This window comes from Podarcis bocagei, assembly GCF_964188305.1.
Source record: "Podarcis bocagei genome assembly, chromosome: 1".
Classification (NCBI taxonomy): Eukaryota; Metazoa; Chordata; class Lepidosauria; order Squamata; family Lacertidae; genus Podarcis; species Podarcis bocagei.
The window spans coordinates 113848589-113872320 of NC_138125.1; the positions used below are offsets into that span (position 1 = coordinate 113848589).

General features: G+C 41.2%; 1 protein-coding gene across 5 annotated transcripts in view; it reads right to left on the reverse strand.

Annotated features, from left to right (window-relative positions):
• Positions 1-1949: 1949 nt before the first annotated feature.
• STK39 (serine/threonine kinase 39) overlaps positions 1950-23732 on the reverse strand; it is a 119530-nt gene continuing 97747 nt past the window's right edge. For all 5 annotated transcript variants that reach the window (XM_081175484.1, XM_081175480.1, XM_081175481.1 and 2 more), the window contains exons 15-18: positions 17693-17745; positions 14684-14752; positions 7372-7436; positions 1950-2253 (exon numbers count right to left, since the gene is read on the reverse strand). In XM_081175484.1, coding sequence (XP_081031610.1) covers positions 2179-2253; positions 7372-7436; positions 14684-14752; positions 17693-17745 — 262 coding nt within the window. In that variant the 3' untranslated portion in view covers positions 1950-2178. The remainder of the gene's footprint in view (positions 2254-7371; positions 7437-14683; positions 14753-17692; positions 17746-23732) is intronic.

The following is a 23732-nucleotide window of genomic DNA, read 5'->3' on the forward strand; positions in this document are numbered from 1 at the left end:
CTTTAGCATTTTGTCTCTGCACCATTACTCTCGAATACTGCCTGTTACCTACTCTATAGTGGTGGTATACAGGCTCTGGCATAAATTCCCATAGAGGAACACCCCCATTTTTCTGGTCTTCCTTGCCCACAGGAATGGATTTTTAGAATTCCTTGCCTCCTCCCCGCAAAAAAACTTTTGAAAAAGAAAACTAAGTACTTATTAACACAACAGCTTTAAACAATTGTTCTGTGATGACAAGTGGTTTTTGTTTTTGAAAAACTAAAACTCAAAAAAGAAAAGAAAAAATGGAAGTAAAGAGGCTTCTCACCAGTTAAACATGTGCAGGGGTTGACTGCTAATTACTAAAAAACTAGAAATGATATGAACTCAAGGAAAGCGGGAAATGGAAAGAAAATGGAGTTAACTTCCAGAGTTAAGTCTGCTGCAGCAAAAACAATGAAGGTGGCGCCATAAAGATGAAGAAAAGCAGACTGCTTCTGGTTGGTAAGAAGTGTTAGGATGCTAGACTGACTCATTCTTGAACTGAGCATGTGCAACACGTGGGGCGCATTTTGAAGTGCCCCATATATACACTGAACCAACAGCAATTGGAGACAGTAACCAGTCACCTGGGGTAGGTGAATTTTTTATTCCTCTCTCACGGTTACTTGGAATTCTGACTTAATACAACACAGCTTCACCCTTAAAGGAAAGTCAACAACTTATTTGTGCAATACACTTTTATTTTCCTTTTACCTCTGCAGTCAGTCTTTGAGTAATCATTGTGTAAACAATAAAATGGAATGGAATTACAATGAGTTGTATGCAAATGGTTCTAGAACACCTCAAACATTTATGACAAGGCATTATAAATAACTCTTAAATAACACATTTGCCATTCCCCCCAGTATGTTAAGAGAGCTGCCATTTATCTAAGTTTAGCAAGGAAGTTGTTTAACATGATAACATCCAAGAAACCCACTTCTCTGAAAATACGCTTCAGATTAGAGAATCATTCTAACATTTACTAGCTCCAAAATATCTATGCCACAGGTTAAGCGTATGACTACTTCGGTCTGAAGTATTTAAAAAGGTTTTGTAACAGAATTTTGTATCTTTTACCTTTTAAGTCATTGCACAAAGCCCTTTCTTATTATTTGCACTCCACCTGGGTGTTCTGCAGAATTTCAAGTAAAGCTCAGATTCTCTTCAAGTTTTATCATTATAAAACAATTCCTATCCCTTAAAGATAAGCCAAATCAGAGATGGGCAAAGTAAAGGCATTTTTAGCTTAATGGCAACTGTTTATAAGGTCTCAGCTTGTAGACTCCCCCAACAAAGCAGAACGTAGGCCATATTTGTCTCAAGTCTCTGCTACAATAAATCTTCCTCATTACTCAGCAATCTAGACATGGCAGGCCTAGAGATGAGATGAGCTCAGATTCACCCAGCTTCAGGCACAGTCTTAGAACATTTAATATCTGCAAGGCACCTCCCACACTCTTGACAATCCACTTGCGGATTTTAAAAGGACACACAAACCAAACAAAACCAAAACTAAATGCCTACAACAGTTCAAAACGGGGGAAACCAGAGATAGTGACAAGTACTTCAAAGATAAACCTGAAACTCTTTAAAACAAACATGTTTAACTGCAATAAGCACATAAATCAAGAAATGGAGAGGAAGAAATCAATTTCTTACACCTAGGATGTATAATGCATAAATATAGGGGGAAATAAAATTCACAGTTGGGTTTTAAAACTAGAATTCAAGTTTGGCTAATAAACTCTAGCATTTACCATTATGTTCATTTCTACATACAACAAAAGAGAGTTGGTATCATCCACTAAAATAGTTATTACTGCATTATTATTTTAATTTAAGAATAGCTCTGATAGAAAATTCCTTTTGTAACCAATGGATACATAGCCACCTGAGCACATTTCCAATCTGTCTGTTTATTATTATTTTTTTACTCAGGGAAATCCAAACTGATTGCTAGAGACACATTTAGTAGCTTTTGGAATGTTAGCAGAAGCAGTGTAGCTGTGGACTTTTGCTTGGGTTCCAACTTGGTGAATTGCTAGAGAATGAAGCAGAAATTCAGTGTGTGGTGCTTGAAATTTTTCCTTTGCAATGTAAAGCTGGCCTCTTCGCAATCTCACCGTTTCGCCGGGGGTCAAGTGATTGGCATCAGCTGACACTTAACTGAGCAAACCCAATCAGTTTTACTTCATCAGGGATCTCGGTACCATCACAGCCAGAAGCCTGGAGGGAAAAAAGGAGGAGGGATACCCCACAAAAATGTCAATATGTGTAAGGAGAACTATGGTTTGTTTGTTTTGCAAGCATTTTTAAAGCCCTTTATTATGTTACATCTAACAGATACACAGCATATCGTATAGGCATCAAGCCATAATGTGTTGAGGCATACCTATCTATATGCTTGCATAATATCTTCATAACCTCTTTAATTTAATGCACATTATACTTTTTTAAAAAAAACTGTGCATTTTCCATTTTTCTATTTATGCACATTTTACCATTGTACAGAAATTTTGCGCAGACTTCCCAACCTTACATTCCATGGCATTCTTAACAAACCTAGCTCTTGCTGCATATCAGTTTGTTACTCCACCCTAGTTTTCTCCCCCTATTCCTTCATTGTGTTTAACTGTTGTTTATAGAATTACCCTTACTTGTAGATTGATTTTAGTATCGAATTTTTTAAAAATATTCCCCAAAGCTGTACCATTCACCCTTCTTGTTTTTCCATCTTGATTTCTTATTTTGGCTGTGAGATTTGCAAGTTCTGCAAATTATTTTAGTTTATACCGTCATTGTTCTTTAGTTGTATATTTCCCCCTTTCCAACTTCTGGCATATACTAGTCTGGCTGCTGCCGTCACATAGAGAAATAGGTTATGAGCCTTTGTGGGGATCTCACCTCCAATGATCGTTAATTGGAAATCTTCCGCTTTTTGTTTCTGTTTTGGAAATGTGATCTGGAGAATTTTTTTGAGCTCGTCATAAACTATCCCCCAGAATTTTGGGGCAAGTTTACACTGCCATCATGTATGGATAAAGGATCACTCAACCTCTGAGCATTTCCAGCATATATTAGACCCTTGTCTGTACATCTTAACAAGTTTACTGGGGGGGGGGGGGTTGAGAACTATGTTTTTTTACACCTTCTAATACAGACAAGGAGCAAAATATCTCTCTTGTCTTAAGTTCAACCAAGCAGCCTTTGGTCTCTATCGCAGCAAGGATTTATTCATGGTATATCCAGTGCTATTTTTCTAGAAAAAGAGGTGCTGGAACTCACCATGAATGCCTCCCTTGTTCTCTTAGAATGGCAATGGTGCCCACCTGAGAGGGGCCGGAATTGAGTTCCAGCTGAAAAAAAGCTCTGGATATATCCTACTCCTATTCCTACTTTCTAACACCAATAAGTGTTAAGAAAACCCTTGCATGCTAATATTCACTGCCAAAGGGGTATCTACAAGAGTGGGGGATGTAGATTGAATCATGACACCTGAATGGGTAGCAGGCAGCGGCTACCTGTTAAAAGGGGGTTGGACCTGTGTGTTTATGAGAAAAAGTTTAGTAGTTAATCCAGGAATAGCCAACATACATCCCATAGCATCTGAAAGGCACCAGCTCCCAACAGCTTCAGCTAATGTGACTGAAGCTCCCTCGGTCCAGTATACCTGAAGGAGCGTCTCCACCTCCATCGTTCTGCCCAGACACTGAGGTCCAGTGCCGAGGGCCTTCTGGCAGTTCCCTCACTGCGAAAAGCCAAGTTACAGGGAACCAGGCAGAGGGCCTTCTCGATAGTGGCACCCTCCCTGTGGAACGCCCTCCCACCAGATGTCAAAGAGAAAAATAACTACCAAACTTTTAGAAGACATCTAAAGGCAGCCCTGTTTAGGGGATCTTTTAATTTTTAATAGGTTATTGTATTTTGGTGTTTTGTTGGAAGGCGCCCAGAGAGGCTGGGGGGACCCAGCCAGATGGGCGGGGTATAAATAATAAATTGTTGTTGTTGTTGTTGTCAGGGACAATAGGCATTGTAGACTAACGACAGCTTGAGGGTACTATGTTGGCTACTCCTTGCTGCAAACCATTTTCTTTATGTTTCAAATTGCAAGACCTTTCAATATGCAGCGTTGGACTTCTCCCCTGTTCCAAGCCTGCCCTAGCCAATTTCCTGGAAAATGCAACAGGGCTAATGTAGCTGACCTTCATTAACTCAAGTTCGCGTTTATTTTATCAAGATGCGATAGATCTTTGAATCAATATTACTAATTAAAACAACAGCTTGGAGACACACACTCCCCTCTCCCTATTGAGGGCAAGCTGAAAAATAAGCCACAGTTGTCCGACATTTTAAATCAGCAGAGACTGATACGTTTGTCAAGAACATAAATTTAGCACTTCTGCAATTAACTACCCTGTGTCAATGATCCCAAGTGTTAACATGTCCTAATCGTTCTGTGAATATATCCATTTTAAGCCACTCTTGAATAGGCTTCATCTATTGCAGGCAGAATATAATTTTGTTGTTGTCTTTAAAAAAAGCAAAACTTTTTTTTGTTAATATCTCATTGAAATATCATTAAAAAGATAAAAGAAGCAAGAGCATATATTGTATAAATTTAAGAAGTTTTTAAAAAGCACCTCACAACTAAAAAAAGAATCCGGGAACAATTGAGATTTTATACCAGCTATTTCAATAAGCCTGCCTAAAGAAACAAATGTCTCTTATTGGATGCCTAAAAGAGAGGGAGAATTGCAAGGCAGGTTCTGAGAGCCCTGCAGTTCACATTAAACTCCCAACCATCAGGGCTTCAAAGGGACACATCACCTGGCATCACTATGACATCAGGTGACTATCAGGAGTGGCTCCGCCCAACTGTCAACTTTAACTTTCCAGGGGTAGGAGGAGATAAAAGATCTGGCCCTCCAACCAGAAAAAGTTTCCCATCCTTGGTCTATGTCAGTCTTTTTCAACTTTGGGGTCCCAGATGTCGTTGGACTACAAATCCCATCATCCCTGACTGCTGGGTCCTGCTAGCTAGGGATGATGGGAGTTGTAGTCCAACATCATCTGGGGACCTAAAGTTGAGAGACTGATCTAGATAGACAATCAACTACATTCAGGTACAACCAGAGTCGACCAGCCCTCACACACATTCTCAATTATCTTATGAACACACTCCTGTTATCTAATACCTCTGCATCTGTGGAGGGACTCTTGAGAAGATGCCTTACAGCCGTCTCAATCAGGCCAGGCCTTCCCTACAGAAGCATTAATTGCTCCCTGGACCCACTTGCCAAGAGCCTTCCAGCTAGCTTTCGTTAGCGAAATGTGTGTGATTACAGCAGCCATGGTGCCTTAACATTTTGGCACTTGAATTCATGTTACGTGTAAAATTGCAATCATGGATTGCTTTATTTATTTATTTAATCCTTATTTGGGAACAGGCCATATAGTATAAGCATAGTAATTTCCTTGCTGCTTAGTGGCTCACCATTTTTAAAATAATAAATAACTGTAGAGTTTCCTCCCAAGCACTGTTTCCTAAATGAGGCCATACATTTCCCCATAAAGCCTTATAGAAATGAGGTAAGTTGTGTTTCTTTTGCATCTAAAATTGCAACCCACCATAGTGTCTGCAGCACTTATCTTCAGAGCCCAATGTAGACAATACCTTTTTTAAATGCAAAAGCACTGCATTTATGCAAATAAATGAAGTACATTATTGATTCCAAGCGCTGAAAGGAGGGGTTTTTTTTGTGCAGAATGTAATACAGAAGCACATCCAATAATAAACACTTTTTACTGAAATCTACTCATTGCAAGCTTTAACTGTGGCTGCTACTCCACCACAATCCCCCTTTCAACATCTAAGAATTGCACTAAATTCTGAACTGTATGTAATCGCTAAGACAACTGTTGCTACATCATGGCTTCATGTTTATCTTGAGTAACCTGACTGCCACCCATATTACATTATAGCCCCGACAAACCAATTACATCTATGGTTCAATGGCTCCCAAACACAGCCTTGGCATAAATGACCGTTATTGTGATTTGATGGCTTTGTATGACAGCCTCTCACCTGGGCCATTCTACAGTCGCTTCCTATCACATGTCGCAGTTATCTTTCACAACTAAACAGATCTTAGTCAATTGGCTCCACCAGAACGCTTCTTTAGAGCAACCACCGCTGCGATCCATTTTAAATTACTGGACATATACGTGTTAAAGCTACAATATTAGAAGATAGGAAAACAGTTTTCAGATCCATGTTTCCCAGTTTGGCTCCTACAAAATGTATCACTAAAAATGGTGGCTCCGCAGCAGGAACTTTTTACCTGCACAACGTTTTTCTGGCAAGTGATCCATGAATTCTCCAGTTTTGCTGATAAATCTCACTTGTTTCTTTCACTCTCCCTTAGCAAATAGAGCAGAGAACATTAGCTCCTCGGTATCGAATGGTGTGGTGGGGGTCTGGGAAAGGGGAGAATCGCTCACAAATGGAGAAACGCCCCACATCAGGTAGGAGCTATTTGCAACCCATTCCAAATTGTTCAGAAGGGTCCTCTGGGGAGGCTTTTTGAGGTGGCTGCAGAGGGACAGAGGGGAAGGCAAACTTTCCTTCTATGAACCTCTATGTTAACTTATCTTACTATCCAAGCCACTATGCACCAAGGAAAGAATTGACACATTTAGCTGCAAGTTTATGAACATGGAGAATTAGCAGCGCCCGTGCAACTAAGTGCATGCTGTGTAAGAAGTGCAAGCCACCATTTCATCTGACTAAACATGTGGTGCTGGCATGCTATTACTGCACTCTGGATCTCAGGAACAATGCAGTGCTTATTGCAATTCAAGCACAGCGCTTTTAACACAAAACAACAGAAAGTCCCCTCCACAAAGAATACTTCAGATTCTGCTCTCTTTATAGAAAATACTGTAGAGCCATTGGTTCAGCTGGTCCCAATCAGAAAGCCTTGGCTATTTTCCTAAGTAATAAACGTGAGACATCAATAGTCGCTTAACTTCAAGAGCAGCTGTTGAGTCTTTGGATACATATGCCAAGTTTGTTTTTTTCTCTTCGCAATTAAGTAGTGCTGTTTTCTGCAAATTATCCTTTCCAGTTAGTGAACTGTTTGTTTTTTCAAAAAAAGAGACCATTAAAACTGTTTTCTGCTTTCCTGTTTCAGTTTGTGTAGGGTAATAAAATGTTGAAAAGGTCAATGTTCAGTGCAGAAAGGCAGCTAATAAAGCGCTAGAAATTAAGAAGACCTGGCTCAAAAGATCAGTAATTGTTTTCTATTTATTACATTACTTTATTGACCACAGTACTGTACTTACCAGCTTAAAGGTTAATGTTTTCAAGGCCTTGGGATCATCTACTATTTTTTGTAAATTAGCAGCAACTGAGGAAAACAAAGCATAGAAAATGGAGTACACAGAAAGCAACATGGTATACAGTTAATCATTGAATACATTTATTCAGGAGAAGCAGAATAGTGCACTTGTAAGAAGCTGCACCCCAAATTACACAAATTTTCACTTGATTGCAACAGATGCATGGCAAGCACCTGCTCTGTTTCCTTGTGTCCTAATTTAATATTTGTCCTCTGTAGATGGATCCTCATGGGGGGGGGATACAAAATTTCATCTCGATATGGTTTCTGTTCAAACATTTTCGCAGAGCTTGTTTTGTAGGGACCAGGACTTAGAAAGACGGGAAAATATATATTGTATTAGTTGCACACTTGCACTCAACTTCTGAAGACTGTGATAATTTAATAGCCATTTCAACCAAGCATATTAAGTGGGTAAACAGAACATTATTTATAGCTTTAAAAAGAGAAACAACAGGGTAGTAATTAACACACAACCCACAAGACCATCATCTTCTGGAGGAACGCAAGTTTAAAAAAAGATCTATATGGCCTCGTTTTCTTGCTAAGTAGTAGAAGAAATAGATTTATTTTTTAAGGGGAAAGTGTGGGTTTTTCTCCCCACTAAGAAGAGGTATGAACTTTATATATTCTAAAAGCAGAAAAATAATAGTCAGCTGGCACCTTCTGACTCCTGAGTCTACAGCTTTTATCTATTCAATGCTAATCCCAGGAGGTAAACTTTCATTTTATCTCTTGTGACCCACCAAGTTGAATTTAGCTCACCTGTCACCTCTGGTGCCCCACCACCAACTTCATTACCCTTCTGTTGCTGTCAGCTGCCTGGTATAGTGAAGATGGGTGGTCTTGATACCATTTTCTAACACCTAAAATACATGGTCCATGGGCTGCACTTTTCTTGATCAGTTTGAAGAAATGTATATCTGCTCTAAGAGTAGTGGATAATATCACAAGTGGCATCCCAGTGGCAAGTTCACCATCACCACCACTGCCCTAACAGCATTTAAGAATATACTTATTTGAACATGCTTGTGAAAAGTATTTGCAAATGCGACAGCAGCAACATGGTGCAAACTTTGCAACCAGGATGCTTCAGGCAGCATGTCAAATAATAATAATAATTATAATAATTTATTATTTATACCCCGCCCATCTGGCTGGGCCTCCCCAGCCACTCTGGGCGGCTTCCATAGAAACAAAAAATACAGTAAAATATCACACGTTAAAAACTTCCCTGAACAGGGCTGCCTTAAGATGTCTTCTGAATGTCAGGTAGTTGTTTATCGGCATGAGCTCCACCCCAATCCAACCTGAGCTTGATCATATGCAGTCAAATACTCTTAAGTCACAAACACTGTTTGTTTTTAAGTGTCATTGCTCCCTTCCTGTCCCTTTTGTTTTCTTTTAACGCAAACAGTAATTTTGTTCTCTAGCTATTAGAAAAACATCAGTGTGTTGACAATAATTTCTTATTGTAATTCTGTTTCTCTTCTAGTTATGTGCTTACATAAGCAATCTTTCACTTTATTATGATAAAATGGGCAAATGATGTGCAACTACCATCATACCTGACCACTGGCCATGATGGTTGGTAATGATTGGAACTGGAGTCCAACAAAACCTGGTTAGTCCCACCCATGTCCTCCAGTGATAAATTCAAGCATCTATCAAAAAGTGAGTTGTGCCACATGGGTTTTATGATATGTAAATACAAATTATAATGATGAAACAAACAGAGATGCAACATTCCTGGTGTGAAGTCTCACAATTAACAGTCCCTAGACCTCATCCTCCCAAATCCTTGGGAAAATTAGCCACTCTGGAAAGAGGCAGTAGAGACAGACAATGGACAAAGACAAGATGGTAGCTCCTCCTCTCCTCTGAGTTTGATTGTGAGCAATCCCCACTCCTGTTATTTCTGCCCATTACTGGGAGTTATTTAAGAGTTCAACAGGCTAGGCTAGGCTGTTCATGTTTTCAGTGGTGAGCATAAGGTATAGCCCAGCTTTAGAAGTATGAAGAAACCATTGGAAATTACTTCATGTTCTTTGACAAGCATTTTAAGATACTTATTTCTGCATTGATCTGATGCCATTACTATGTTAATTTTGACATTTGAAAGTCGTTGGTTCATTAAACCTGCTGCACTGCAAGAGTGGAAGGAACTGAATTTGTGATTAACTAGGTTCCAGAATAACTCAATCAGTCAGCCTTTATCCAAAGTTTTCTTGAAAAGAAGGATCCCAGCTGAGGCAGCACTAGGTGAAGAAAAGCAGTACTCTCACCAAAGAACAGGGCCACAGTAGGCCCAGAATGAAAATGGCTTGGTTCAAGTTTCTTTGCTGAACTGGGGGGGCGGGGGGAACGAGCTTCACAACATTTCAGCTTGAGCACAATATGCAGAACTTGTAGTCAACCAAGTTTTACTCAAAGTAGGCATGCTGAACATGTCTCTTAGGGCCATTCATTTCAATGGGTCTATTCTGAGTAAAACCTACTTGAATATTACCCATGGATATTGATTAAGGAAGTTTCCATACAATACTGGAAGTGCCTTGTGCATTTTCCCATGCTCACAAAATCTTATGTCATAATAAATCTGCTAGTCATCAAAGGTGCCACAAAACACTCTTGTGCTGGCTACAGTTCAGACCAGTGGCGTAGTGTGGAGGGGCCACAGGGGTGGTTGCCCTGGGAGCAAAATTGTTAAAGGTAAAGGGACCCCTGACCATTAGGTCCAGTCGTGACAGACTCTGGGGTTGTGGCGCTCATCTCACTTTATTGGCTGAGGGAGCCAGCATACAGTATGACTAAGCCGCTTCTGGCGAACCAGAGCAGCGCACGGAAATGGGGTTTACCTTCCCACCGAAGCGGTACCTATTTATCTACTTGCACTTTGACGTGCTTCCGAACTGCTAGGTTGGCAGGAGCAGGGACCGAGCAACGGGAGCTCACCCCGTTGCGGGGATTCGAACCGCCGACCTTCTGATCGGCAAGTCCTAGGCTCTGTGATTTAACCCACAGCGCCACCCGCGTCCCTTGCAAAATTGTTAGGAGCACAAAATTTCAACACCCAGTGCTGCCTCAATACAGCTGTGGGTTCCACTGAAAACGGCTTCTGCATGTGAACCTGGAAGTGACCTCTCCAGACAAGGAAATCACTCTTCTTATCTCTAAGGCTGTGACCTCCTGGGTTACGCAGATGCCATTAGGCAGTTGAATGCACATGTGTACTCCATCCGTTACCCAGCCACCCAATGCTCCGACGGCACCGGGCTCTGGTAACCTACGCTACAACCCTGGTTCAGACTCTCCCACAGCCTACATTCCACGTCAATACACACAAGAGAGGCTCAAAAGGCAGGTTTGCAGTCATGGGAGAACACTTGAAAAATATACACAGTACAGCATAAAGTACTTGTGTGGGTTGTTAAAAATCAAGGTGTGCCACTTCATACTAGCCTGGCAGTTATCAATTAGTGCCTCCATTGTCAACATCTACCATCACTTTCATGAAACTGACTACTGAAGAAAGATCAAGCAGAAGCTCTTGACAAATTTCAGTCCTTATATTTTAATTAAAACAGGAAATGTTATTTGACAACCAATTCCTGTTAACTCAAGGTATCTCCCCTGAAGAAACTACTTTGAGTTTTGAGATAGGATGCAATGGCAGATAGAGGTGCAGATCAAGGGAACGCCTGCAAGTAATCCCTGCAAATTGCACTGTCAGCTAACTGTTAAGAAGAGAAGCCACACTTTGCTCAGAAACATCATAAGGTTAAAAATAACCTCTGATGTGCACAAGTGCAGACACACATTCCTGTATTTGAATCCTAGTTCTGAGCAGAAAAACTAAAAGGGTCAAATGGTTTCTCTCCCGCATTGATTCACTGCTCAAAATGGTCACCTGCTACAGCAGCTTTTCCTTAAAAAATACAAAATAAAAGCTGTGAGATTGTTACAGGGGGTCTGCTGTCCAAAATTTAGTTTAGCCCCCAGTTACATTATCAAATTCTCTCTGAGGAATACTAAAGTGAATCCTGGTGATTTGTGAACGAGGTTTTGAAGGACAGGAACACTCAATGTGGAGATCAAGAACAGGTGGGGAAATTAACATCACTATTTTATCCAAGAAGCAACCTGAAGAAAATACAAAAGAAAAAGAAAAAAAGACACAACCCAAAGCTTTCTGAAACAAGGATTGAGTCATGAAGTTTTAAGACAGAGAGTGCTTTGTGAAAAGGGTTTCTGTTGCGTTTTGTACCCCTGGCCATGCATGTTACTGTTCCATGGCTTTCCCGTATCTTAACGATTCACAGTGCATTAAGGAGCAGGATGGAAAGCTGCGCAAAAAGAAATCTAAATTCCATCTTCAGCTAGATGTATGTATCAAGAGACGGAGGTGTAGAAGACGGGGAAATAAATAGGCAGGGAAAATGATGAAAGCAGAAGTGGCAAGTCTTCAGAAGCTTTACAATATTCTCCTGTGCTTTAACTACAAATGCCATTGCAAATTAGGCAGAGACTGTATGCAGACACTTTGATCTCTCTTTTAATATAAAACTGAAGCAAGCGACTTTTACATTACGAAGGCAAACCATGCCATGGAGCAAGTCACTATGGGATTTTTCAAGAGAAAGAATACTGTTATTTTCATATCCTTAAGCAAATTCACTCTTATGTGTCTGACCAACCCGACTGAAGTATGGCGAGAAATTATGTTAAAGTGTGCTATTTCGGTTAACCTTTTATGCCTTTTCTTTTTAAACACATTGCGCAAAGACTAAACAAACAATTCTTCTTTACTCAAGTTTCACCAGAAGTCAATGTCATATAATATTTCAACCCCTCTTGGTTACCAAGGCATAAGCCCCCTATTATCTTAAATATATATATATATTCAGAGTAAATTCAAAATGCAAAGCTTGCTGTACAAACTTCATAGGATAAAGAGGGCACTGGAGAAAATTCCTTCAATGATATTTTACATTTATTTTACACCAGAGATTTCCCAGTCAGCTTGTCAAAGCCAGTTGCAGTTACCATCTTCGTTACCTATTTATATAGGCGGGGTGCTTAATCTGTAGCCTTCCAGATGTTTGTACGACTCCAGCTACCATCATCCCCGAAAACTGGGCCGTGCTGGCTAGGGCTGGTGGGAAGGACAGCCAGTCAACACCAAAAAGGTTTAAATTAGAACCAGAGGGCTCAATTTCTCACTTAAGTAATAAAACCTATGTCTAGACTGAACCACTTGACTACTGGTGGTGGGGGAGGGGGCTTCACCTGACCGGTTAGTTCTCTACACATGAACGTTTCACCCACGTACCAAAGTTAGGATCAGGAATAAAGGTTCTAACTTAAACAGCAAGCACACTCATGACCCAATGGCTTTGGAGGACAAACAGCAGGTCTGGTGTGTGCTATGGGACACTGTTCCAGATTCCCTCAATGAAGTTCTTGGCTGATGCAATAGGAAGAAAAAGGGGCAGAGGTAAATGCCACCTACCATCTTAAACCATTATCTTTCTGCTTCTGTAGCTTCAGGGGTGTGTGTGTGTGTGTGTGTGTGTGTGTGTGTGTGTTTATGCAGAGGTTGGATGGCCACCTGTCATGGATGCTTTAGTTGAGATTCCTGCCTTGCAGGGGGTTGGACCAGATGGCCCTCCGAGTCCCTTCCAACTCTACAATTCTATAAAGCCTACTGGAAGATCAAATCTCACAAGGCTTTCACAGAACTTGAGAGTTTTGTCTGCACTTTGATCTGGTACGCAGGCTGAGACCCTACCTGCCCGCAGACTGTCTCGCCAGAGTGGTGCATGCTCTGGTTATCTCCCACTTGGACTACTGCAACGCGCTCTACATGGGGCTACCATTGAAGGTGACCCGGAAACTACAACTAATCCAGAATGTAGCAGCTAGACTGGTGACTGGGAGTGGCCGTTGAGACCACATAACACCAGTCCTGAAAGACCTACACTGATTCCCAGTGCGTTTCCGGGCACAATTCAAAGCGTTGGTGCTGACCTTTAAAGCCCTAAACGGCCTCTGCCCAGTATACCTGAAGGAGCGTCTCCACCCCCATTGTTCAGCCCAGACACTGAGGTCCAGCTCCAAGGGCCTTCTGGTGCAAGAAGTGAGGTTACCGGGAACCAGGCAGAGGGCCTTCTCAGTAGTGGCGCCTGCCCTCCCATCAGATGTCAAAGAAATAAACAACTATCTGACTTTCAGAAGACATCTGAAGGCAGCCCTGTTTAGGGAAGTTTTTAATGCTTGATGTTTTATTGTGTTTTTAATATTGTGTTGGGAGTTGCCCAGAGTGGGCGGGGTATAAATAATAAATTATTATTATCTACAGGTTGCTTCTCTGCATGCTTCAGCTGAAAAGTGGAATTGCAACGTACCAGTTGCTTTCAATCAGGGTGCTTCGGGAACTGATGGAACCTGTTCCTTCCTAAAAAAAATAAATTTAGCTAAACTAAGCTTCTACAGCAATCCCTGTAGGAAAAACCCCCTGAGAAGATTGTTTTGGTGAGGAGAAATGTCAGTAAATCAAGAAGCACACACCAGTAAGCAAGGAGCTTATATGCATTTTTGGCAGACACTGGGAATCTTCCCCCTTTAATGAGTTCATCCAATAGGCCCTGTCTTTATATCAGAGGAAGTTGCACACTCTCTTCTCTTTCATTTGCTGGATCTCCTTCTCATGTCTATGGGAGATACTGGAAGGTTATGAGAACCATAAAGAAACCTCATTTTTCTTAGGGACAGGATGTTGGTGCCCAAAAGATATGTTGGAGCCTTTTGTAAGGCCTATTTCTGTGAAAATCTCAGCCTGAAATGCTGTGGAGTGTGGGGTGTTTTTTTTGGGGGGGGGGGTCAGAAGAGAAGAAAACCTCATACTTTTAGAAGCATACGCATAGATCCTAACACCACAGATAAAGAAGAGTTCCAAATGAAGCTGAACATTTTATGTTACCAAACAAGCAAGAATTCCACCAGGAGGCAGAGATAATCACTGAAGCTAAATAAAAATATCTTAGTTAAACCACACTGAAGTACCGTATTGCTTATTTATATTAGAAATCATGCTGAGGATTCCCTTGAGAATCGATGGTAGTCAATGAAGTTTTGATAACACGGGTCCTTTTTGTGCAAAACCAAAGAATAAGAGAGGTTGTGAATGGGCCCTTATCCATTTAACCACACTGAGTTACAGCAACAGTGTAATTTCAAAACGAAACATGATTTACCTATGACTACATCGTGGCCGTCAACCAGGCCTGCAGAGAACAGCTCTTGAGAAACGCCATCTGCTGTGTCTGTGTGGAACGTGAAATGAATATGTATTAGTCATAATTAAACTGGGGGGGGGGGACAAAACAAAACAAAAATCAATAAGCCAGGGAAATTTGTTTTAAAAGTAATTTTAATCTATGGACGTCCATTACCAAAGGGTGCTTAAAACCAAAACTTATTTTTGTTAGAGGCACCGTGTACTCCACCACTGATAGTTCTCTCATTTTCTACACACATTCAAAAGCACAGGGTTAATTGTTTAATTCTTCACCAATCCTATAAAGCTCCTTTGTTTAAGCCAGTGGAATTCCTCCTCAGCCATGTAATTAGGTATCCACATTGTAATGAATGTGGGAATGTTAAGGGAGCCTATGAAATAAACAGGGCCTGAGAGCCACACGGTCTTTCTCCATCCCTCACTTTTAATAAGAGCTTTCAGTTCAGGACACAAGGAGCAGCTAGACCCAAATTAATCAACAGCTTCGGAAGCAAGTGTTTGAACTGGCTCAACGTAAAAGTGTTGCGGGGGGAAAGACAACGCTCTAAACAACTTTCTCCCCCTGCAAAGGATGGATACGATCCTGCCTACAGGTACTGAGTAGCGTATAAGACTTCCAAGACTTTCATGATCTGTGTAACCCTTCAATGCTACGACATTTTAGTTATCTCAACTAAAAGTAACGTATTCCTGTATTGGGACCACAATGACATGGCAGCACTTGATGCCACAATAAATAAAAACCCTAAATGGATATGTAAGGAGAGAGACATGTGGACAGCTGGGTCTTTTAAAGAGTTTCCACCACAGAAGCTCTAGAAGCCATATAAACACATGCCGCTGCTGTATGTTTTCCCCCTAAGTGACTTATGTCTTCAGGCCTCAGATTTGCTGCAACTAAAACTTCAAAAAAGGAAAGCCCTGTTGAGTGCATCGTTCTCTTTCGTGCAGGCAATGAAGTCCAAGTTTACCGTTTACTCGGTGAAAAGGTTAAGCTTGAACAGCTTTGGATAAAGCCTTCCGTCGTAATATTTTGTATATTGAAAGTGTTTAAGTTCATCAAGATGGCTTTTGGAAGTGTGTACGCTGTTAAGGCAGGCCCACAGTTTATGCAGCAAACGCAAACTGGATAGCTCAGTTGGTTAGAGCGTGGTGCTGATCATGTCAAGGTTGCAGGTTCGATTCCAATATGGGACAACTGCTTATTCCTGCACTGCTGTGGGTTGGACTTAATGATACTCAGGGTCTCCTCCAACTCTATAATTCTAGGATTCTATGAGCTGCCATGTGCAAACTGCTACTTGATGACAAATGCAATGTTCCAGGGTTTCCGGACATTGGACAGCATTGCTGGCATACTAGCAGCAATTCTGTCTACCATTTAAAGGCAGATGCATGCTTTACATACTTGTTTCATCAGAACCAGGGTTTGTGATAAAGGACATGTGTTCTCTGTTCTTAAGTACTGCAAATGGCTTGACCATAGCAATAGGCATTAGGGGTGCTGTATGGACCTTTGTAACAAAAGGGGGTCAACCCCCGGCCAGTATCTATTTCAGTCTGAATTACTATATCATCACCAAATGCCATTATCACCCAAAGTTAGCAGCACTAGAAGCAAACATACTACAAAAAATACACCCGCTGTATCTTGGTGTCCCCAATAGAATTTTCTTACCAAAAACCTCAAAGGTTTCAGTGTAGTATATGCGACATTTTCCACATGAAAGGCAGCTTACAAAAATAACAGCCTAAATAAAATACTCCTAATAGGTAATCAAACTTGCAATCTCCCTACAGCGCTAACAGTTCTATAAGTAACAGTTCATTTTAAACATATTAAATAAAATTAAGTGAGCATAAAAACTTACCAGCAAGCCGATTAATATCCAAAACTAGTCCTAGAACTAGCGAACAGCAACTTGCAACCTCCCCACCCGACTTTTTCAGAAGATTCAAATGGCCAGAACCATCTTTGGCAGCCCCTCCCACTTTGAAGCAGTGGCCCAAAGAGACGTTGTTTGCACAATCTTATCACTACTGCCCAGGGCTTCATTGACCAGCTTAACCGGCAACCTGCAACTGTGGCATTGTGCAAGAGGCAGCATGGGGAAAGCTGTACGAGAAGATGACTCCCTTTTTAACAATCCAAGGAAGTGTAGATTCGTGCATCGCAATGCCAGAGCCATTTTCTTGCACGCAGACTTCCTCGAAGTAAGGAATCCTGATGACAGGAACAGTGCCATGCAGGCAAGTTGCCACAATGGCACTTGGGAGATGGCAGCCTGACACACAATGCAGCCATTTCTTCCCCACCCCCCTGGGTTGCAAATGTGCTCATAATGAGAAGTCAACTGTGCTGAAGCTTAGTACCCAAGATGGTCCCATGTGGTGCCTTTGGGGCACATCGATAAGGAGTCAGCACTAGGCGAAACATCCTGCAGAGATGAGAAGAGCTACAACACTGCAGTGTCTCCCTGCAATTGAAACTGCTAGATTGTACCCTAGGGGGTCGGTTAGTAGAATCTTCACTGCCAAGGCTCCCACACTCTTTATATTCTGCCCTGCAGTTAACAATTTTTACATAGCCATCACTTATTGGTATGCCACAGTAACTCATATGCTGTACAACTCTGAGGTCAGTTATCAGCAGGATTGCTTTGAACTGCGCACTTCATTACATTAATTTTCAGAGAGACTGATAGAGTGCTCTCTTTCTCGTTCTTTCCCTCTCTCCCTTTCTCTCTTTAGTATCCTCTACCTTGAACCAAAACATTCCGCAACTATGCCACTAAAAATTTACACACTTGGCACTAGTTTTGTTTCAGTTAAGTAGCGTAATATAAAACATTTGGTTAGTACAAGCGATTTCACAGAGCTAATTTATATTAAACTATAAAGCAGAAATCAATTTCTGAAATACCATTTGGAGCCATAAAAGCATAATTTCAATTAAAAGTCTTACCTCTGCCTGGAGTAAACTCAAATCGTATGTCATTAAGTTCCTTTCTGGAATTCCTGGAGGGAGAAAAAAAGGAGCCACGGTAAACACATCAAAATGTAATGAAGTGCAAGCCTTGTGCATTCCAAATGTATTCAAGCTTCATAAATAGGTTGCTATTAATATGTAGGCAGTATTTTGCAGTTTTATGGCCTTGTCTTTCCCCAAGTGCATCACAAATGCACAAGGGCATCAACACAAGGGAAAACCCTGGAAGGGGGGGGGGAGTTTAACCATATTGCATTTTTTTCAAATAAATCTAAAATTACACACTTTTACATTCAGTTTTATGAGCATCTGTTTTTTTTAAGAAAAAAGTATGAGAGAGAAGTAAGTTTTGTTCTGCACCAAAAGAAGTATAAATATAACTCAGCACTCTCTCCCTGAATAGTAAAGGGTTAGATTACAATCAGAAAACTCAATTCAAGTTCCTCCAAGTTTCTGTTTTGTATTTCTACCCTTATTTCTGAGTGCAACTGTGCTTATACATAAGCTTAAGGCACAGGTGGGAAACCTGTGACCCTCCAGATGTTGTTGCACTCCAAATCCCATCAGAATAGCCAATGGTCAGGAATGATGGGAGTTGTAGTCAAAGAACATCTAGAAAGCTGAAGGCTCCCTACTCATACATCGCGAATTCTATACTATGCCGCTGAAATATTGGGGCGGGGGCAACCATCATAAGGGGCTGAATCCCCTTATGTGCCGCCCCAAGAGCTTTCAGGCATTCTTTTGAGACTTTATTTTCACAGCATCACTAAGCTGAAGAGGAGTAAGGTTAAATGAGAAGGAAGAAAACAAACAAGCATTACAGAATCAAATTCACGAGAGAAGTGCTATCACTTGCCCAAACACTCAGTAGAGCACTTACAAGCACGCTAAAGTCAGCAGGTTAAGTTATATTTCTCTTTCAGTTTTATAAGCTGAGCTTGCAACAAAAAAGCTGACAAAATTAGTCTGCACATCTGTTTTGAAAAATGCTGCCCTTCTTTTATAAAGGGAACTTAATATGTAGGGCTACCTCTGAAGACAGTTTGGAAACTTCAGCTAGTACAGAATTCAGCAGCCAGGTTGCTCACCGGAGGAAGACGGTTTGAGTATATTACACCAATCTGTCTGACTGCACTGGCTACCGATTGGTTTCTGGGCCCAATTCAAAGTGCTGGTTTTGACCTATAAAGCCTTAAACGGCTCAGGACCGCAATACCTCAAGGACTATCTCTTACTATATAAACCTACCCGAACCCTGAGATAATCTCCTGAGGCCCTTCTTTGTGTGCCTCCTCCCCGTGGGGTCCAGAGGGTGGCAACATGAGAAAGGGCCTTCTCTGCAGTGGCTCCCCATTTGTGGAATGCTCACCCCAGGGAAGTTCGCCTGGCACCTTCATTGTACACCTTTAGGCACCAGGCAAAACTGTTCCTTTTTAACCAGACCTTTGGTTGATTTCACTGATGTCCTACGCCCTTTTGAAATGTTGGGGGTTTGGGGGGGGCGGGTTATTGGGTTGTTGTTTTTATTTTGATTATATATTTTGTGGTTTTATATTTTTATTTTGTTCTGTGAACTGCCCTGAGACCTCGGGTATAGGATGGAATATAAATTTAATAAATAAATTAAAAAACATTTTTAAAAAATTCAGGAATGGGCCGCAAGAAATCACTTGATTTCAGCCTTGAGGTCACATATGCAAAATTCAACTAATCAGCAGGACGATTCGGGGCATGGGGGAGTGAAAACCAGCTCACCTGGGCAAAAGTTGGATGACCGGGTTTAGCTACTTCCCAACAGTGTCCTTTACTATGCCTGCCCCTCACACCTGTGGGCACGTAGATTGCAGAAAGGCCACACAGTTAAGATTGAAAAGGCCATGGCTCAGCTGCAGACCACATACTTTGCATGTAAAAAATTCAAAGTTCAATCCACAGCATGTCCAGGTACACCTGAGACATACTCCCTGAACCCCGGGGGAACTGCTGCCAGTCAACTTTAGATAATAGTGAGGTAGATGGATTAAGGCAGCAACTTCCTGTGTTTCTGAAGTCCTGCTCCTGATGACACATTTCATTGAGAGAAAACCTCCTCTCCTCACCTTCCACTAAAAAAAGAAAAAGGTATTGTGCATATAGACAGCTCCAGAGCAGCACGAGACTAATTTCACTCCTAGATTCATAGTGATAGGTGTTTTGCTAGTACCATAAGAAAAAGTTCGGTAGCGCACGGATTTTGTGACAGCTTTGTATGTAAGAATGCATATAACATAAGGAGATATTAATCCTGGCAATCCCTTCTAGAATATGCCTGAAGGTGGGCAGGTAGTTAACATTAACATGTTTCTATTTAATTACATCATTTATTTTAACTTTTTTGCTGAGTTTGGGGTCAATCTGCCCATGCAGGATAGAGCATGTTTAACATGTGTGCCACACACAACATAAACAACTTTATGTTCTGATAATGCGGCTAATTCTGCACTTCCACTTTCATATTGATTGACACTTTCCCATTTGTCAATAAAACAATCTCCTTTGCCCGAGGACAGAAGTGGGGGCATAGGGAGAGGAAAAAAGAAGACAGCCATCTCATTTTGGAAACAGCAAGTGGGCAAAGACCAGATACAAACATAATTGCTGTAGCACACTTTTTTCCTCTCCTGGCGAATAGCTCAATCTGCTTGAAAAGCTAATAGCAGTGAAATGTGTTTTGCGGTCCATTATTCTTCTGTTCCTCAGCATGGAAACTGTAAGCAGACTCATATTTCAGTGTACCAGGCCATGAAGTCTTGCTGTGGGAAAACTAAATCCAACATCCAGGCACGCTCAGCCATGACTCAGAACTATTATCACTTGCTAAACACATATTAAGAAAATGTCACACAGTCACAAAAACACGATCACGCAAGAACAACAAAAATGGATTGGCAAGACAACAGATACAACTTTTGCAAAATGAGCGCAGCAAAAGAAGTATCCAGCTGCTAAGTATAGCAGGCGCGATTCAAAAGGTGAATTAATTTCTTGTTATCCCGTTCTTTAGTCAGACCAAATGGATATTGCATAGTGCAGTATTATGCAGCCAAACAACCATGCAGAACTGTTTCGATTAGTGAGAGGCAATGGTAAAGTTCATTTGCTGCCTTCAGTAGCTCCGACCATTAAACAGAAGGTTTCTTTTCTTTTGAAGGGTGGAAAGTAGGAACTTTTCAAGCCCACAGGAAGTATCAGATCTGCTCACAAGATGCTGGAGAGAGAGGGCTTTAGCTGAAAGCCCCATCTATTCACTTGCATCTGGACTCACACAGATGTCCCTATGAATATTAGGGGCGGAGAGAGAAGCAAATGGGGCTCCTTGAACCTCTCCTTATAATCTACGAGACAGATATAAAGCTACTGTTAGTATGAGCCAATGCCATATGCAAAAAGAAAAGAAAATATGACTTTGGATGCTGAAAGTGCAGCAGTCTACATGCAGCTGTATAACGTGAGTTACTGAGCTGTCCAAAAAGATACTGAGTTCGATTTACCTTAATAAATTGCATCAATCATTTATATGTGATTAAAAAAAAAAATAGAGAGGGAGAGGTACTCAGCTGTTGAAAAAAACGAAATTGATCATTCACACAGGTAAAAGCGGCAAGGTTAAAAACAAAAAAATTAAATGTCTTACAGCACAGAGTGCAATCCCACAATGCAAAAATAAAAAATTAAAAATGACCCTCAGTACTGTCCACCGAGAAGAGACTATTGACTGTAATTTGCTACTTAGGGCTTCAGGGAAATTAGGACCTCCTGCACAAACACTTGACTTATACTATCTGTGGTACCCCAAAGTTCTGTTTTCACAAACCTGGAAACAATAATCTCTGACCTTTGTGTTTCTACATGCATTCTGTATGCAAGGTGGACTTGCCAAGGCCCATAGTCAGGGTTTTGAGATCTTGCTTCCTAGGCTCTCCGTTCTCCAGCACAACCCCAAAGCTAAACTGTTTGTCCAACAGCAGAGACCCTCTGGTACAGTCCATAAACACTGTTTTAACACAAAACACCACACCCACCTACCCAATTGAGGAGGAATTGTGGCATCCCTACTCTCTCAAGACCAGGGAGAATATTGGTGGATGAGGATATCACAGTGTTTGTAGACCTCCAGATCTCTCCCTGTGTCCAGGAGGAGTTTTGTAAAGACGTTTGTTTCATCTGGATCTCAGTTCCTTTTTCGTTCTTTTTTGTACTCCTTGAGATAGCAGTTACAAGAAGTGACAAGAAGAGGCACCACTAATCAATGCACCGTGGCTAAGAAACTAACTGAAGAAACTGTGGCTAAGAAACTAATCAATGCACTGTGGCTAAGAAGACAGGCCATGTACAGCTTGCAAAGGATGTGATAAAGGCCACTAAAAGGGGCAGACTACAGAGTGGTCAAGACTCCTTTCAGGTTAGATGAAGCCGAATGCAGATTTTAAGACAGACAAGTTTGGGCTCTGTGCGCAGAACATGTTGGTACAAGCATTAGGAAGGGCAGTGAATGTGTGGCCCTATGAGGGAGTCAAATGCAGCCAATAAGCAATGGATGGCAGAGAGCTATCTTGACTAGATGCTACTGAGTGCCTTGTTGACACGACGATTGCTTAGCCAGTCGCACTTCTACCGGAACAGCAGAAGTTTCCACCAAAAGGTTACATGGCACAATGGTGTGTGCAAGATCCATTTCGGCAACTACACCCACCTCCAATAAACCCCATCCTTCTGTTTCCCAACAATCCTTCCATGGCCACAAATCTCAATATTGATTTTTTTACTGAAATTACTTACCATATTCACACCCATTTTTGTATTAATCTGATCCCTTGAGACAAGTTGATCATGGGATAAATGACATTTACAACAATGACTTTAAAAAAGGAGAGTGCCTGTAATTAGGAGGAAAATCTCTAGTGGACTAGATCAGAGGTGAGGGAGTGTGCCCGCCCCAAACATCCCTGGACACCCACATTCAGAGGGTGTGATGCTGGAATAGAGGCAATTCACCCAAAATTCATTGTATCTAGGTCCACATCATGCAGTCAATTGCCAGATTTTGTGTGGAAATTGACCATGTGGAACAAGCCTGAGTGGGCTGATTTTACTCCGGTGGATTCTGTTCAGTATTTATTCCCCTGCACAGACAGCTAGAGACCTCAGAGGTGAGACAAGCTGGCTCGCAATCCCCTCCAATGAGAGGTATCATTGGATCCGGTTGAATGCAGCTTAAATACATAGTGCAATTATTCTTTGAAAAACTCCAGGAAAACCCTAATAAATGATCCATTGTGTTCCCTGGTCTTTCCAAACATGATTTTCCTTCCCAGCTTCTAAAAATCCACTTGAAATGCAAGAGCAGCAAATAATATATTTCTTTTGATATGTCTCTGGCACTACAAAGCTGAATAAAATTGAGTGTAAAAATGGGATTTAAACCAAGGTACATAAAACCCATACATACTTAAGGTTAGCAGTGTTCTATAACAATTATTTGGGCAAAGTGCTTATATTAATCATTCATTATTTAGAGAAGAGCCCCATTCTAAAATAATTCACTCAACAAGGATATAGTAGGAAATTACTTGCATAGTTCTATATCTATATAGTAAAATATTGGCTGCCAGACCGCTGCATTATAATTCCTTATTCAAGTTTAATACCACGAGTCTTACTGATTTTTGGTCATTTCGCTTTTTATAGACAGCCTCATTCATTCCCATTTTTAAATGGACTGAGTCCTCACACATAAAAATACCTAGAACTCACATTCATACTTCAAACTGACAGGCTCCCATGTACATCAGCACTTTTACTCGGTTCCTTGTTATAAAGATTTAGAATGTAACATTTCTTACAGGGTAGTCCATTTTCCCAACCTCCATTTTATCTTGTCCCTTCCATAATTCCTTCCATACCCTGACCCTATGCACTCTGCACACTGCCTGTCCTTCCTCTATTCAGAGCATCTTTCCCTAGACACAAACTT